The sequence below is a fragment of the Ranitomeya variabilis genome, chromosome 2 (assembly GCF_051348905.1).
Source record: "Ranitomeya variabilis isolate aRanVar5 chromosome 2, aRanVar5.hap1, whole genome shotgun sequence".
Lineage (NCBI taxonomy): Eukaryota > Metazoa > Chordata > Amphibia > Anura > Dendrobatidae > Ranitomeya > Ranitomeya variabilis.
The window spans coordinates 182054197-182072422 of record NC_135233.1 but is presented as its reverse complement, the minus strand read 5'-3'; the positions used below and the strand labels follow the sequence as shown (position 1 = coordinate 182072422).

At 42.6% G+C, this 18226-nt stretch overlaps 1 protein-coding gene across 3 annotated transcripts in view; it reads right to left on the bottom strand.

Moving 5' to 3' along the window:
• The window catches only part of PHF10 (PHD finger protein 10), a 210379-nt gene that overhangs the window by 15701 nt on the left and 176452 nt on the right, over positions 1-18226 (bottom strand). For 2 of the 3 annotated variants that reach the window (XM_077283267.1, XM_077283266.1), the window contains 2 exons: positions 4855-5043; positions 548-780 (listed from right to left, as the gene is read on the bottom strand). The exons of the other annotated variant lie outside the window; for it this stretch is intronic. In XM_077283267.1, the coding sequence (XP_077139382.1) occupies positions 695-780; positions 4855-5043 (275 nt within the window). In that variant the 3' untranslated portion in view covers positions 548-694. Of the gene's footprint in view, positions 1-547; positions 781-4854; positions 5044-18226 lie in introns of those variants that run through there. 3 annotated transcript variants of the gene reach the window in all.

The following is an 18226-nucleotide window of genomic DNA, read 5'->3' as shown; positions in this document are numbered from 1 at the left end:
AAAACACAAATCTCTTCAAAATGTGACAGTAATTTTAGTTATTTTAAAACCATTTCAGTAATTTCCAAGCAGCATGATCCATTATGTTAAAAGGTGGTCCCAATTGGCATTTTAAAACCTTAAACCACAAATTACATTTATAGTAGATAGTGAATTCTGGGCTTTAAGCAGCTTTTGAGGTTTTGACTAAAGTTTTTTTTCTTTTAATGGAGGAAAATAAAAAATAAAACACTCAGTACTTGCAACTATTTTCATCTTAATGTATGTGCTTCGATCGTCAAAAGGTATAAAAAAAAACAAATGGTCACGATTTTAGATCTGGTGTGCAATGAGCTCAATCAAACTTTAAAGCATCATTATCTGCCAAGAATAGTGACAATCCTGGAATTTCTTAAGAGCAGTGTAAAGGCTAAGTGGCATCTACGCACCCAAGTTCTTCTAATTTTACACCTATTGGTATGAGGTATGTTTTTCTTTCATTAAAAAAAAATAATAATCTATACCCGGTTGCATTCATTTCAAGTCCTAGCATGCCAGGAAAATTAAGTACATTTTCAAAATAGTTTATTTGGTGTAAAAACGTTAAAAAGTGGTACATATGTGATCTTCTCAGAGACCACACAAGAATAGAATTGTTCTCTAGCACCATTTTGAAAGGCTTGTGCAATTATCCAGCATGTAGGAATTCATTTGTTTATCCTTCTTTACTGTTTTTGCCTCTTTTTGCTCCTTTCTTTGGTGTTGCTGGGACATTCTGACAACAGTCGCATATCCATCGACCTACAATGAAAAAAATGGATTTTTATTCAAGTAGAATATTCACATATGATTGTCCGCAACTATAGTAGAATATCCACATATGATTGTCCGCAACTATAATTGCACATGTGCTATAAGATTTTTTTAACACATTGACCGCTGCCCACTTACATATGAGTAGCTGAGTTTTTTCTTTCAGCGCTGCCTACTGATACATAGGTACTTCGCTGTGTTCCGGGACATAGTGCGCCGGCGCATGCGCATTAATGCTTTTCAGCTTTGCCCGCAGTTGGGCAAAGCATACTGCGCATGCGCAAGGCAAGATTGCCTTGCACACGCGTGTTCTACGGAGGAAACCTAATCAAATTCAAGACAATATTGCGGCCAGCGGGAAAGGAAGGGGTGAATGAAAGAACAGAAAACACTGCCCATCGGACCATAAACAGGGCCCGCCAAATTCAGGTGACAGAGTCCCTTTAAGGAATCAGATCTAAAACAGTTAATTACAGCAATTTGCCATCGGCAATGAGGCCTTACATTGAGAAGAGCTTACTGTACATAAATGATCAGATTTAAGTACAGTTCTGACTCTGACCCTCCTCACACTGAAGATAAAGCATACAGCAATGTGAGAAGTGATCCTACTTATCCTACATCACTAACTTTGGGAAATTTGGATTTCAAATGTATAAATGCATAATAAGTTAGTAAGTTGTACATCAGAACCTTGCTTATCCAATAAGATCTAAACGACCTTATCCATGATTTAGACTGGTCTAAACAATGAGAGCTTGTAAGTTCCAGGCTCTAAAGATGGTGTCTATTCTACAAAGACTTAATGTGCAAGTATCGTAGCCAAGAAACTGATTTCAGAAACTATTTCACTAAAGGAAAAGGCGTACTTTTTTGTCCTTGGACATCAACATCGGACAAATAAGTAGCAACTCATGTTCAGACTCATCAAAGGAGCAAGCCCTTATGAAGCCAGCCCTCCCACTTGTAAATGTTCTTAATGTGGGTTTGATTACCACATTTTTTAGGGACCATCTCACATTTAAAGTCACTTTGAGGAGTGTACATGACAGAAAATACCCAAACTTGACACCATTCTAAAAACTACACCCCTCAAGGTGCTGAAAACCACATTCAAGAAGTTTATTAACCCTTTACGTGCTTTACAGGAACTGAAACAATATGGAAGGAAAAAATGAACATTTAACTTTTGTTTGCAAACATTTTACGTCAGAACCAATTTATTTTATTTTCACAAGTGTAAAAAAGAGAAAATTAACCACAAAATTTGTTGTGCAATTTCTCCTGAATAAGCCCCTTTGGGCGCACGGCAGGGCTTGGAAGAGAAGGTCCACCGTTTTACTTTTTCAATGCAGAATTGGCTGGAATTGAGATCGGACGCCATGTCGCGTTTGGAGAGCCCCTGATGTGCCTAAACAGTGGAAACCCCCCACAAGTGACACCATTTTGGAAACTAGACCTTTTAAGGAACTTGTTTAGATGTGTGGTGAGCACTTTAAACCCTCAGGTGCTTCACAGAAGTTTATAACGTAGAGCCGTGAAAATAAAAAAAATGTTTTTTATTTTTTTTTTACACAAAAATGATCTTTTCGTCCACAAAATCTTATTTTCACAAGGATAACAGGAGAAATTAGACCACGAAAGTTGTGCAATTTCTCCTGGGTACGTCGATACCCCATATGTGGGGGTAAACCGCTGGTTGGGTGCACGACAGAGCTTGGAAGAGAAGGAGTTCCGTTTTACTTTTTCAATGCAGAATTGACTGGAATTGAGATCGGACGCCATGTTGCGTTTGGAGAGCCCCTGATGTGCCTAAACAGTAGAAACCCCCGACAAGTGACACCATTTTGGAAACTAGACCTTTTAAGGAACTTGTCTAGATTTGAGGTGAGCACTTTAAACCCCCAGGTGGCTCACAGAAGTTTATAACGTAGAGCCATGAAAATAAAAAATGATTTTTCTACAAAAATTATCTTTTCGTCCCCAAATTTTTATTTTCACAAGGGTAAACAGGAGAAATTGGACCCCCAAATTTATTGTGCAACTTATCCTGAGTACGCCGATACCCCATTGTGGGGGGACCACTGTTTGGGCACATAGCAGAGCTCGGAAGGGAAGGAGCGCCATTTTGGATTGCAGACCTTGATAGACTGGTCTGCGGGCGTTATGTTGCGTTTGCAGAGCCCCGGATGAACCTAAACAGTAGAAACCCCCCACAAGAGACCCCATTTTGGAAACTAGACCCCACCAAGGAACTTACCTAGATATGTGGTGAGCATTTTGAACGCCCAAGTGCTTCACAGAAGTTTGACACAGACCCATGAAAATATAAAATCATTTTTTCCACAAAATGATTTTTTAGCCCCCAATTTTTTTATTTTTGCAAGGGTAACAGGAGAAAATGGACCCCAAAAGTTGTTGTCCAATTAGTCCTGAGTACGCTGATGCCCCATATGTGGGGGTAAACCACTGTTTGGGCGCACGGCAGAGCTCAGAAGGGAGAGAGCACCATTTGACTTTTTGAGCGCAAAATTGGCTGTCGCGTTTGGAGACCCCCTGATGTACCTAAACAGTGGAAACCCCCCAATTCTAACTCCACCCCTAATCCCAACCCAATCCATAATCCTAATCACATCCCTAATCACAACTTTAAGCCCAATACACCCCTAATCATAATCTCAACCCTAACTTTAACCCTAATTCCAAACCTAACCCTAATCCCAACCCTAATGCCAACCCTAATACTAACCCTAATCCCAACTCTAACTTTAGCCTCAGCCCTAACCCTAATTGGAAAAAGGAAACCCGTACATTTTTTTATTTTGTTTTTTCCTAAGGGGGTGATAAAGGGGGGGTTATTTAATTTTTCTATTTGATCACTGTGATAGGATCTCACAGCGACCAAAATAAAACAAGAGGAAGAATCTTCCTCTGCCGGCTGGCAAATCACGGCGGGCACACTGCGCATGCGCCCACCATTTTCTTACCGGAGGAAGTAGCCGGCGGCCAGGAAGGGACTCAAGAGGACCCAGGGACACCGGTAAGTATAACAGGGTCCCCATTCCCCCTATTTCTCTGTCCTCTGACGTGTGATCACCTCAGAGGACACAGAATGACAGACATCGCTTTTTTTTGTGGTCGCCGGTAAATGGTTAATTACTGGCGATTGCAAAACGGGTCAGTAAAAACCGACCCCGATCATGTTCTTTGGAGTCTCGGCTACTCCCAGCAGCTGAGACCCCAAAGATCTGCCGGGTGCCGGCCATTTTTTTCCCGGAAGAAGGCGGCGCCCATCGGGAGCCACAAGGAGCACCGGGTGACACGGCTAAGTATCAGGGGGCGATCGGGGACCCCATTTCTTTGTCCTGTGAGGTGAAATCACATTGGAAGACAGAGAAATTAAATGGGAAATCGCTCTTTTTGCGGCCGTCGGTAAATGGTTAATTACCGGCGATCTCTGGGGTCTCGGCTATCCCCGGCAACTGAGACCCCAGAGAAAATCTGACTCTGGGGGGCGCTATACACTTTTTGTTTACACTTGTTGTTTAAGTACCCTTAACTGCCGCCGTTAAAAGGCGTATCGGCGGTCGTTAAGGGGTTAAGCAATACATTCAAGAATTGTACTCTGGAGTTTCATAAAGTATACATTTTTTTAAGAGAGAATATCTGGTATCATGTTAAAATATTTATGCTGTTGATGTACGGCAATATGAAATGCCTTTATTAGATCTCATTGAAGGTGACCAGGCACAAAGAATGAATGCCCCAGCAGCAAGAGCCCCACATGTCAGGAAGTTGTTCCTAATCCTATGGATAGGGGATAACTTCCATACAAACCCCTATTAGGTATGTACAGTACTTTAAGCACTGTACTGCGGGCAGGTGTTAATGGGTAAATTGGCGTGAGCCCCTGTCTGAGCTCTGGCATCACAAGGATCAGTGAAGGCAGAAAAGCAATATCTACAGTGTCATTCATCTACAAACTGGACACATCCTTTTAGATCTTATTGACCAAGTCTATCATACATCAGTTTTAAACATAAAATACAAAAAGAAACATACCTGAGGGAAGAGCACCAAGACCAACACAAAAAGTATGGTAGCCACGGTCACAGTGGTCACAGAACATCATTTCCTCTTCATGGTGAGGCTGTCCACATATAATACATGTTTTACACTCCATACATTGCCAAGGATACTTCTTTATTACAGCAACCAGGTCGGGTGACATATCCAAGCATGAAGGATGACCTATGAAAAGAAAACCACAACTTAGCATTAGCCACCTATATAGCACAAAAACATATTTTGGAAACCCCCCCAAAAAAGTAAAAAAATTATTATGCATCCAAAAACATAGATAAAAGGCAACCCCCATTCACACTCCTTTCAACAGGGTGGGGCCATTTACAGTGCCTTGCAAAAGTATTCGGCTCCCTGGAACTTTTCAACCTTTTCCCACATATGCTTCAAAGATAAAGATACCAAATGTAAAATTTTGGTGAAGAATCAACAAGTGGAACACAATTGTGAAGTTGAACGAAATTTATTTGTTATTATAAATTTTTGTGGAAATTCAAAAACTGAAAAGTGGGGCGTGCAATATTATTCGTCCCCTTTACTTTCAGTGCAGCAAACTCACTCCAGAAGTTCATTGTGGATCTCTGAATGATCCAATGTTGTCCTAAATGCCTATTGATGATAAATAGAATCCACCTGTGTGTAATCAAGTCTCCATATAAATGCACCTGCTCTGTGATAGTCTCAGGGTTCTGTTTGAAGCACAGAGAGCATCATGAAGACAAAGGAACACAACAGGCAGGTCCGTGATACTGTTGTGGAGAAGTTTAAAGCTGGATTTGGATACAAAATGATTTCCAAAACTTTAAACATCCCAAAGAGCACTGTGCAAGCGATCATATTGAAATGGAAGGAGTATCATACCACTGCTAATCTACCAAGACCCGGCCGTCCCTCTAAACTTTCATCTCAAACAAAGAGAAGACTGATCAGAGATGCAGCCAAGAGGCCCATGATCACTCTGGATGAACTGCAGAGATCTACAGCTGAGGTGGGACAGTCTGTGCATAGGACAACAATCAATCGTACACTGCACAAATCTGGCCTTTATGGAAGAGTGGCAAGAAGAAAGCCATTTCTCAAAGATATCCATAAAAGTGTTGTTTAAAGTTTGCAACAAGCCACCTGGGAGACACACCAAACATATGGAAGAAGGTGCTCTGGTCAGATGAAACCAGAATCAAACTTTTTGCAACAATGCCAAACAATATGTTTGGCGTAAAGGCAACACAGCTCATCCCCCTGAACACACCATCCCCACTGTCAAAGGTGGTGGGACAGGGAAGATAGCTAAAATTGATGGAAAGATGGATGGAGCCAAATACTGGTCCATTCTTGAAGAAAACCTGTTGGAGTCTGCATTAGACCTGAGACTGGGACGGAGATTTGTCTTCCAACAGTTAGACAATGATCCCAAACATAAAGCAAAATCTACAATGGAATGGTTCACAAATAAATGTATCCAGGTGTTAGAATGGCCAAGTCAAAGTCCAGACCTCAATCCAATCGAGAATCTGTGGAAAGAGCTGAAAACTGCTGTTCACAAACGATCTCCATCAAACCTCACTGAGCTTTAGCTGTTTGCCAAGGAAGAATGGCCAAGAATTTGTCTCTCGCTGTACAAAACTGATAGACATACCCCAAGCGACTTGCAGCTGTAATCACAGCAAAAAGTGGCGCAACAAAGTATTAAGTTAAAGGGGCCTAATAATATTGCATGCCCCACTTTTCAGTTTTTCATTTTCCACAAAAATTTAAAATAACCAATAAATTTCGTTCAACTTCACAATTGTGTTCCACTTGTTGTTGATTCTTCACCAAAAATTTACATTTGGTATCTTTTATGTTTGAAGCATGATATGTGGGAAAAGGTTGAAAAGTTCCAGGGAGCCGAATACTTTCACAAAGCACTGTATATGGATACACCTAAATAAAATGGGAATGGTTGGTGATATCAACTTCCTGTTTGTGGCACATTAGTATATGGGAGGTGGTGGGTGGTGACCATTTTGAATTCAGCCATTTTGGATCCAACTTTAATTTTTTCAATGAGAAGAGGGTCATGTGACATATCAAACTTATTGAGAATTTCACAAAAAAACAATGGTGTGCTTGGTTTTAACATAACTATATTCTTTCATGAGTTATTTACAAGTTTATGACCACTTATAAAATGTGTTCAATGTGCTGCCCATTGTGTTGGATTGTCAATGCAACCCTCTTCTCCCACTCTTCACACACTGATAGCAACACCACAGAAGAAATGCTAGCACAGGCTTCCAGTATCCATTGTTTTAGATGCTGCACATCTCGTATCTTAACAGCATAAAAAATTGCCTTCAGATGACCCCAAAGATAAAAGTCTAAGGGGTTCAGATCGGGAGACCTTTGTGGCCATTCAACTGGCCCACGATGACCAATCCGCTTTCCAGGAAACTGTTCATGTAGAAATGCTCAGACCTGACACCCATAATGTGGTGGTGCACCATCTTGGGTAGAGTGTAGAGTGTGTTGCTGCACAACAAGAACCCCTATGCGGAAAGAACCACACACATTTAACTGCAGATTAGGGGCAAGCAAAGGTGAAACCCATTAATACCACAGAAATTTGCAGTAAAACAATACAAGGGCCTAAATTCAACATTTGCATTTTTTCAAATTTAAATTTGTTTTTTTTTTGGCAACAAATTAATCAAAACGGCGCACTAATTTGGTGCAGCCAAAAATTAGCTTTTTTTTCTCGTCTTAGGCCTCTTTCACACGTCCAGATAATTCCGGTACTGGAGAAATAGGTACCGGAGTTATCCGTGTGCTCACGTGGCACAGGTGCGGCATCCATGTGTCGCCTGAGGACCACACGGACCGTACAGGAGAGACAGCGCTACAGTAAGCGCTGTCCCCTCACTGTGGTGCTGAAGGGGGCATTCATCTCTTCTCCCCGCAGGAGAGAAGAGATGAAAGATCAAGTTTTTTTTTTCTTTTTTGTTAAAAATAAAGTTGCTGGGACCTCCCGCCTCCCATCCCCAGTGCGCCGCCCGGCCCCTTGCAGAATACTCACCCAGCTCCCGCGATGTCTTCTCTCTCCTCTCAGCGCTGGCAGCCTGTCCTGTGTGAGCGGTCACGTGGGACCGCTCATTACAGTGAGGAATATGCGCATATTCACCACTGTAATGAGCGGTCCCACGTGACCGCTCACACAGGACAGGCTGCCGGCACTGAGAGGAGACATCGCGGGAGCTGGGTGAGTATTTCTTCTGCAAGGGGCCGGGCGGCGCACTGGGGATGGGAGGCGGGGGTCACATGCAAACCAAGCAGAGGGGCTCGGTGCACCCTTAGGTGGCCAAATCTTTAAGTGCTCCTTCCCACCTACTTGTTTTCCCTCTATATAAACTTATGCTTACATAGGTACACAATTTCTCGTGAATGTAGCAATAACCCATTTATGTAATAAATTGTGTGGTCATTCTTGTCCATTAATTTTCCCTTGTGAAAATGTAAAATCTGGGGGTAGATGTCCTACATGCAAAAGGAGCTCTATACTCACGAAATAAATCAAGTGAGACCACCTATTTTGAATTAAATCAGAATATATAAATTTTATTAGCCTCACACACATATATAGTACACAAAATTAGATTCAAAGTAGATTATTGGACGAATGTGCAAAATGGGAAAAAGGAGCAAGAAAAAAGACAAAGTACACGGTAATTACTGGAGCATCAACACTAAAGGCAGGTCACAAGATTGTTGCCTCAATTATGAAATGGCTCAGGACCTGCCAGCCAAACAAAAAACAGACATCAAAAAATCACAGACCGGGTGTAAACTCCGGATATCTGTAGACGTCTGCCCACTCATAGCTACAAAACGGTCACTCTAGCGCCGTAAAAAAGTGCCAGTGCAATAGTGCAGAGCAGCAGCGGTAGGTTCGATCATTGCTTACCCATGTGGGAGGATGATGTACACCAGACCGTGCACACGTCGCAGCCCCACGGGACTTACCCACATGGGTAAGCAATGATCGAACCTACCGCTGCTGCTCTGCACTATTGGACTTTCTGCACTGGCAATTTTTTAAGGCGCTAGAGTGACCGTTTTGTAGCTATGAGCGGGCAGACGTCTACATAGTACTCATTCCCCGCTCTGCCTCTGACACTGGGTGCGCAATGACATCATCGCTCACTCAGTGTGCCAGGCAGTGCAGCCACTGAGTCAGGAGCAGGGAGCAGTGTGGGCACAAGGAGGTGAGGATTGTGTTTTTGTTTTTTTACTAGAATAGTGAGTACTGGACTGTGGGGCCATTCTCAGGGGGGGAGAGATGTGGACTGTGCTATATACTACGTGGGATGTGCTATATACTATGTGGGTTGTGCTATGTACCACGCGGGCTGTGCTATATACTATGGGGGCTATATTATATTCTATGGGGGAGGCTATGTTATATACTATGGGGAGGTGGGCTTTATTATATTCTATGGAGGACTACACTATATTCTATAGGGGTAGTATTAGATTTTATGAGGGAGGATTGCATCATACTCTGATGGGCTACATTATATTCTATGGGGAGATGGGCTGTATTATATTCTATTCGGGGCTACATTATATTCTATGGGGGGCTGTATTATATTTATATTCTATGAGGAGTGATTGTATCATACTCTATGAGGGGGCTACATTATACTATATGAGGGGGGCTGCATTATATTCTATGGGAGGTTACATTATACTCTGGGGTGGCTGCATTATGCTCTATAGGGTGGTTGCATTATACTGTATGTGGGCTGCATTATACTGTATCGAGTACTATGGGGAATACATTATACTATATGAAGAACTATGGGGTGCATTATACTATGGGAAGTGAATTGTACTACATGGATGACTATGGCGGTGCATTATACTATATGGAGCACTGAGGAGTGTATTATACTATGTGGAGGACTGAGCAGTGTATTTTAATATATGGAGGACTATGAGAAGTGTATGAGGAGTGTATTATACTATATAGGGGACTATGGGAAGTGTATAATACTATATGGAGGACTGAGGAGCGTATTATACTATATGGAGGACTATGGGGCATATTATATTATATGAAGGAGGACTATGGGGTGTGCATTTTACAATTTCGAGGACTGTTATGCATATTATAATATATGGAGGACTATGGGGTGTATTATACTAATCAAGCAAAATGCTGTATATTCATCGAGTGATTGGATTTTTTATGCCGGAACAAAAATCATTTTTCTCATCAGCACATCGCCGGTGTAAACTGTAGATGTGCTACTGATATGATACTGTATGGTGATCTGTTAGTGATCATTCTGTCCCCATCATTCTTTCCCAGACGGTGGAAAGAGGTCGGGAAACAAGTGTTGAACGATTTCAATATTGTCGATCACACTCATTTAGCGGTCTGAACTCAGCGTATGTAAATACAACCGAAATGCTTCTGTGTGCTGTGCAATATGTTAGCATTTGGGGCCCCATTTTAAACTTTGTCTAGAGCCCCACTTTGCCTAAAACCGGCCCTGCTTGTGGGTGTTTGCGGTTTTCGCATGTCAGGGGCTCTTTAAATGTGACATGTCATCCGCTATCTATTAGAGCCAAAAGTGTGCCCTAATAGTTTTACACCACATATGGGGTATATGTGTATTCACGAGAAATTGTACAACAAATTGTGAAGTCCATTTTCTCCTGTTACCCTTGTGAAAATGAAAAATCTGGTGCTAAAACAACATTTTTTGGGGGAAAAATGTAAATATTTGTTTTTTCCTTCCACATTGCTTTAACTCCTGAATGTGGTTTTGAGCATTTTTAAGGGTGCAGTTTTAACCCCTTTATGACCCAGCCTATTTTGACCTTAATGACTTGGCTGTTTTTTGCAATTCTGACCAGTGTCCCTTTATGAGGTAATAACAGGAACGCTTCAACGGATCCTAGCGGTTCTGAGATAGTTTTTTTTTTTTACATATTGGGCTTCATGTTAGTGGTAAATTTAGGTCGATAATTTTTGCGTTTATTTGTGAAAAAAATGGCAATTTGGCGAAAATTTTGAACATTTCGCAATTTTCAAATTTTGAATTTTTATTCTGTTAAACGAGAGAGTTATGTGACACAAAATAGTTAATAAATAACATTACCCACATGTCCACTTTACATCAGCACAATTTTGGAAACAATTTTTTTTTTGCTAGGAAGTTATAAGGGTTAAAATTTGACCAGCGATTTCTCATTTTTACAACCAAATTTACAAAACCATTTTTTTTAGGGACCACCTCACATTTGAAGTTAGTTTGAGGGGTCTATATGGCTGAAAATACCCAAAAGTGACACCATTCTAAAAACTGCACCCCTCAAGGTGCTCAAAACCACATTCAAAAAGTTTATTAACCCTTCAGGTGCTTCACAGCAGCAGAAGCAACATGGAAGGAAAAAATGAACATTTAACTTTTTAGTCACAAAAATGATCCTTTAGCAACAATTTTTTTATTTTCCCAAGAGTAAAAAGAGAAACTAGAGCGCCATTTAAGTTTTTCAATGAAAAGTTGGCTCCAATCTTTAGCGGACACCATGTCGCGTTTGGAGAGCCGCTGTGTGCCCAACATTGGAGCTCCCCCACAAGTGACCCCATTTTGGAAACTAGACCCCCCAAGGAGCTTATCTAGATGCATAGTGAGCACTTTAAACCCCCAGGTACTTGTCAAATTGATCCGTAAAAATGAAAAAGTACTTTTTGTTTTTTTTTTTACACAAAAAAATTCTTTTAGCCTCAATTTTTTCATTTTCACATGGGCAACAGGATAAAATGGATCTCAAAATTTATTGGGGAATTTCTCCCGAGTACACTGATACCTCACATGTGGGGGTAAACCACTGTTTGGGCACACGGCAGGGCTCGGAAGGAAAGGAGCGCCATTTGACTTTTTGAATGAAAAATTAGCTCAAATTGTTAGCGGACACCATGTCGCGTTTGGAGAGCCCCTGTGTGCATAAACATTGGAGCTCCCCCACATGTGACCCCATTTTGGAAACTAGACCTCCCATGGAACTAATCTAGATGTGCGGTGACCACTTTAAACCCCCAAATGCTTCACAGAAGTTTATAATGCAGAGCCGTGAAAATAAAAAATCAATTTTCTTTCCTCAAAAATTTGGTTTTAGCAAGCAATTTTTTATTTTCACAAGGGTAACAGGAGAAATTGGACCCCAAAAGTTGTTGTCCAGTTTGTCCTGAGTACGCTGATACCCCATATGTGGGGGGGAACCACCGTTTGTGCGCATGGGAGGGCTTGGAAGGGATGGAGCGCCATTTGGAAAGCAGACTTAGATGGATTGGTCTGCAGGCGTCACATTGCGTTTGCAGAGCCCCTAATGTACCTAAACAGTAGAAACCCCCCACAAGTGACCCCATTTTGGAAACTAGACCCCCAAGGAACTTATCTAGATATGTGGTGAGCACTTTAAACCCCCAAGTGCTTCACATAAGTTTACAATGCACAGCAGTGAACATAAAAAATAATTTTTCTTTCCTCAAAAATTATGTTTTAGTAAGCAATTTTTTATTTTCACAAGGGTAACAGGAGAAGTGGACCCCAATATTTGTTGCCCAGTTTGTCCTGAGTACGCTGATACCCCATATGTGGGGGTAAACCACTGTTTGGGCGTACGTCAGGGCTCGGAAGGGAGGGAGCACCATTTGACTTTTTGAACGCAAGATTGGCTGGATTCAATGGTGGCGCAATGTTGCGTTTGGAGACCCCTGATTTGCCTAAACAGTGGAAACCCCTCAATTCTAACTCCAACACACCCCTAACCCTAATCACAACCCTAACCCCAACACACCCCTAACCACAACCCTAACACACCCCTAACCCCAATCCCAACACACCCCTAACCATAACCCTAACCCTAACCACAAGCCTAATCTTAACCCTATTTCCAACACTAACTCTAATTCCAACCCTAACCCTAAGGCTATGTGCCCACGTTGCGGATTCGTGTGAGATTTTTCCGCACCATTTTTGAAAAATTTACCGCGGATTTCCAGTGCTTTTTGTGCGGATTTAACCTGTGGATTCCTATTGAGGAACAGGTGTAAAACGCTGCAGAATCCGCACAAAAAATTGACATGCTGCGGAAAATAAAATGCAGCATTTCCGCGATGTATTTTCCGCACCATGGGCACAGCGGATTTGGTTTTCCATAGGTTTACATGGTACTGTAAACCTGATGGAAAACTGCTACGAATCCGCAGCGGCCAATCCGCTGCGGATCCGCAGCCAAGTCCACACTGTGTGCACATTGTTCTAACCCTAACCCTAGTGGAAAAATAAAAGTAAATATATTTTCTTTATTTTATTATTGTCCCTACCTATGGGGGTGATAAAGGGGGGGTTAATTTACTATTTTTTTTTATTTTGATCACTGATGTACCTGGAACGAATCGGCCGGCCGGCAGATTCGGCGGGCGCACTGCGCATGCGCCCGCCATTTTGGAAGATGGCGGCGCCCATGGAGCAGACAGACGGACACCGGGAGGCTCGGTAAGTATGAGGGGGGAGCGGACAGGTGGACGGAGGGGAGCGGAGCACAGGACGGAGGACTGGGGAGATCGGTGGCAGGGGGCAGATTAGAGTTTCCAGCCATGGCCGATGATATTGCAGCATCGGCCATGGCTGGATTGTAATATTTCACCAGTTTTCATAGGTGAAATATTACAAATCGATCTGATTGGCTTTCACTTTTAACAGCCAATCAGAGCGATCTTAGCCACGAGGGGGTGAAGCCACCCCCCTGGGCTGAAGTACCACTCCCCCTGTCCCTGCAGATCAGGTCAAATTGGAGTTAACCCTTTCACCCGATCTGCAGGATCCCTCCATGACGCATATGCTATGTCACAGGTCAGATTGGCAACAACTTTCATGACGCAGCGTATGCGTCATAGGTCAGGAAGGGGTTAAAAGAGTGTCACTTTTTAGTATTTTCTGTCACATAGGCCCTTCAAAAGTGACGTGATCCCTAAAAAAAAAAAAAAAAAAATTGGTTGTTTGACAAACTGTTGGTTTATTTTTAATCCTTCAACTTCCTCACAAAAAAATGGTCTCCAAAAATTATATTGATGTAAACGAGACATGCAGTAAATTATTTATTATCTTGTGTGGTATAACTATCTGATTTAAGAGCATAAAAATTCAAAGTTTGAAAACTGCGAAATTTTTGTTGTCAAATTTTCAATATTTTCATAAATAAAAGCAAAGCATATCAACCAAAAGTTACCACTAACTAAAGTACAATGTGTTACGAAAAAAAAACAATCTTAGAACCACTGGGATATGTTGAAGAATTCCATAGATATTACCTCAAAGTTACGCTAGTTATAATTGTAAAACTTGGCCTGGTTGGGAAGGTGAAAACAGGCTTGGGGGTGAAAGAGCAAGTCCAAAAATTATGTTTCCTACAGTTGGTATTTTCTTTGATGCTGAGCACCCTAATGTGACGACACAGCATTTATTCTTAATTATGCCAGACATATTTTCCAGTAGATTAATTAGCAAAGGATGTACGTATAACATTAGTCAGTGGCACTTCGCATAAATATTAAATCCAAACCCTGGTACAAAATTTCCCCAGAGTAATTAAGAGATCCATTACAACAAAATTATATTTTTATTAACTGTTAATAAAATAAAAATCACAGAGATAAGCAGAGTGCCTCACAGAGGAGACCCCTCTAAATCTTTAGTGGTAGCTCCTCTGTGAGGCACTCTGCTTTTTTATCCCTCTGTTTTTTATTTTAAAAACAGTTAATAAAAATATAATTTTATTATAATGGATCTCTTCAGTTCTCTGGGAAAATTTTATACCAGGGTTTGGATTTAGTATTTTACAGTAGGTCAAGAAACATACGCCATAGTTCATATGAGCCAGAACTTGACTCTTGCATTGATGTTTGTTGCAGCCTATTAACCCCTTCCCGACCTGTGACACAGCGTATGCGTCATGAAAGTCGGTGCCAATCCGACCTGTGACGCATATGCTGTGTCACACAATGATCGCGTCCCTGCAGATCGGGTGAAAGGGTTAACTCCAATTTCACCCGATCTGCAGGGACAGGGGGAGTGGTACTTTAGCCCAGGGGGGGTGGCTTCACCCCCCCCCGTGGCTACGATCGCTCTGATTGGCTGTTGAAAGTGCAACAGCCAATCAGAGCAATTTGTAATATTTCACCTATGAAAATGGTGAAATATTACAATCCAGGCATGGCCGATGCTGCAATATCATCGGCCATGGCTGGAAATACTGGTCTGCCCCCACCGCCCTGATCTACTCCCCAGTCCTCCGTTCGGTGGTCCGCTCCCCTCCGTCCTCCTGTCCGCTCCCCCGTCCTCCCGTCCGCTCCCCCCCGTGCTGCGATCCACCCCCCGTGCTCTGATCCACCCCCCCATGCTCCGATCTCCCCCCCTTCATACTTACCGAGACTCCCGGTGTCCATCTGTCTTCTCCCTGGGCGCCGCCATCTTCCAAAATGGCAGGCGCATGCGCAGTGCGCCCGCCGAATCTGCCGGCCGGCAGATTCGTTCAATGTACATTTTGATCACTGTGATAAAACCTATCACAGTGATCAAAATAAAAAAAATAGTAAATGAACCCCCCCTTTATCACCTCCATAGGTAGGGACAACAATAAAATAAAGAAAATATATATTTTTTATTTTTTCCCCCACTAAAGTTAGAACTAGGGTTAGGGTTAGAACTAGGGTTAGGGTTAGAACTAGGGTTAGGGTTAGAACTAGTGTTAGGGTATGTGCACACGTATTCTGGTCCTCTGCGGATTTTTCAGCAGCGGATCTGATAAATCCACAGTGCAAAACCACTGCGGATTTACCGCGGATTCACCGTGGTTTTTCTGCGGATTTCACTGCGGTTTTACAACTGCGGTTTTCTATTGGAGCAGGTGTAAAACCGCTGCGGAATCCGCAGAAAGAAGTGACATGCTGCAGAATGTAAACCGCTGCGTTCCCACGCTGTATTTTCCGCACCATGGGCACAGCGTTTTTTGTTTCCCATAGGTTTAGATTGAACTATAAACTCATGGGAAACTGGTGCGCACCCGCAGCTGCAGAAACACTGCAGATCCGCAGCGTTTTCCGCAGCGTGTGCACATAGCCTTAGAATTAGGCTATGTGCACACGGTGCGGATTTGTTTGTGTATCCGCAGTGGATTGGCCGCTGCGGATTCGTAGCAGTGTTCCATCAGGTTTACAGTTCCATGCAAACCTATGGAAAACCAAATCCGCTGTGCCCATGGTGCAGAAAATACAGCGCGGGAACGCTGCATTGTATTTTCCGCAGCATGTCAATTCTTTGTGCGGATTACGCAGCGTTTTACACCTGTTCCTCAATAGGAATCCGCAGGTGAAAGCCGCACAAAAAACACTGGAAATCCGCAGTAAATCCACAGGTAAAAGGCTTTGCCTTTTACCTGCGGATTTAAAAAAAATGGTGCGGAAAAATCTCACACGAATCCGCAACGTGGGTTCATAGCCTTAGGGTTAGGGTTGAAATTAGAGTTAGGGTTGGAATTAGGGCTAGGGTTGGAAATAGGGTTAAGACTAGGCTTGTGGTTAGGGTCATGGTTATGGGTGTGTTGGGGTTAGGGTTGGGATTAGGGTTAGGATTAGGGTTGGGATTAGGGTTAGGGGTGTGTTGGGGTTAGGGTTGTGGTTAGGGGTGTGTTGGGGTTAGGGTTATGGCTAGAGTTGGGATTAGGTTTAGGGGTGTGTTGGGGTTAGTGTTGGAGTTAGAATTGAGGGGTTTCCACTGTTTAGGCACATCAGGGGTCTCCAAACGCAACATGGCGCCACCATTGATTCGAGCCAATCTTGCGTTCAAAAAGTCAAATGGTGCTCCCTCGCTTCCGAGCCCCGACGTGCGCCCAAACAGTGGTTTACCCCCACATATGGGGTACCAGCATACTCGGGACAAACTGGGCAACAATTATTGGGGTCCAATTTCTCCTGTTACCCTTGTGAAAATAAAAAATTGCTTGCTAAAACATCATTTTTGAGGAAAGAAAATTTTTTTTTTTATTTTCACAGCTCTGCGTTGTAAACTTCTGTGAAGCACTTGGGGGTTCAAAGTGCTCACCACACATCTAGATAAGTTCCTTTGGGGGTCTAGTTTCCAAAATAGGGTCACTTGTGGGGGGTTTCTACTGTTTAGGCACATCAGAGGCTCTGAAAATGCAACGTGACGCCTGCAGACCATTCCATCAAAGTCTGCATTTCAAAACGTCACTACTTCCCTTCCGAGCCCCGATGTGTGCCAAAACAGTGGTTTACCCCCACATATGGGGTACCAGCATACTCGGGACAAACTGGACAACTACCATTGGGGTCCAATTTCTTCTTTTACCCTTGTGAAAATAAAAAGTTGCTTGCTAAAACATCATTTTTGAGGAAAGAAAAATGATTTTTTATTTTCACGGCTCTGCATTGTAAACTTCTGTGAAGCACTTGGGGGTTCAAAGTGCTCACCACATATCTAGATAAGTTCCTTGGGGGTCTAGTTTCCAAAATGGGGTCACTTGCGGGGGGTTTCTACTGTTTAGGCACATCAGGGGCTCTGCAAACGTAACATGATGCCTGCAGACCATTCCATCAAAGTCTGCATTCCAAAACGTCACTACTTCCCTTCCGAGCCCTGACGTGTGCCAAAACAGTGGTTCCCCCCACATATGGGGTATCAGCGTACTCAGGACAAACTGGACAACAACTTTTGGGGTCCAATTTCTCCTGTTACTCTTGTGAAAATAAAAAATTGCGGGCTAAAAAATAATTTTTGAGGAAAGAAAAAAGATTTTTTATTTTCACGGCTCTGCGTTAAAAACTTATGTGAAGCACTTGGGGGTTTAAAGTGGTCACCGCACATCTAAATTAGTTCCATGGGAGGTCTAGTTTCCAAAATGGGGTCACATGTGGGGGAGCTCCAATGTTTAGGCACACGGGGGCTCTCCAAACGCGACATGGTGTCCACTAACGATTGGAGCTAATTTTTCATTCAAAAAGTAAAATGGCGCTCCTTCCCTTCCGAGCCCTGCCGTGTGCCCAAACAGGGGTTTACCCCCACATGTGAGGTATCAGTGTACTCAGGAGAAATTGCCCAATAAATTTTAGGATCCATTTCATCCTGTTGCCCATGTGGAAATGAACAAATTGAGGCTAAAAGAAATTTTTTGTGAAAAAAAAGTACTATTTCATTTTTACGGATCAATTTGTGAAGCACTTGGGGGTTCAAAGTGCTCACTATGCATCTAGATAAGCTCCTTGGGGGGTTTAGTTTCCAAA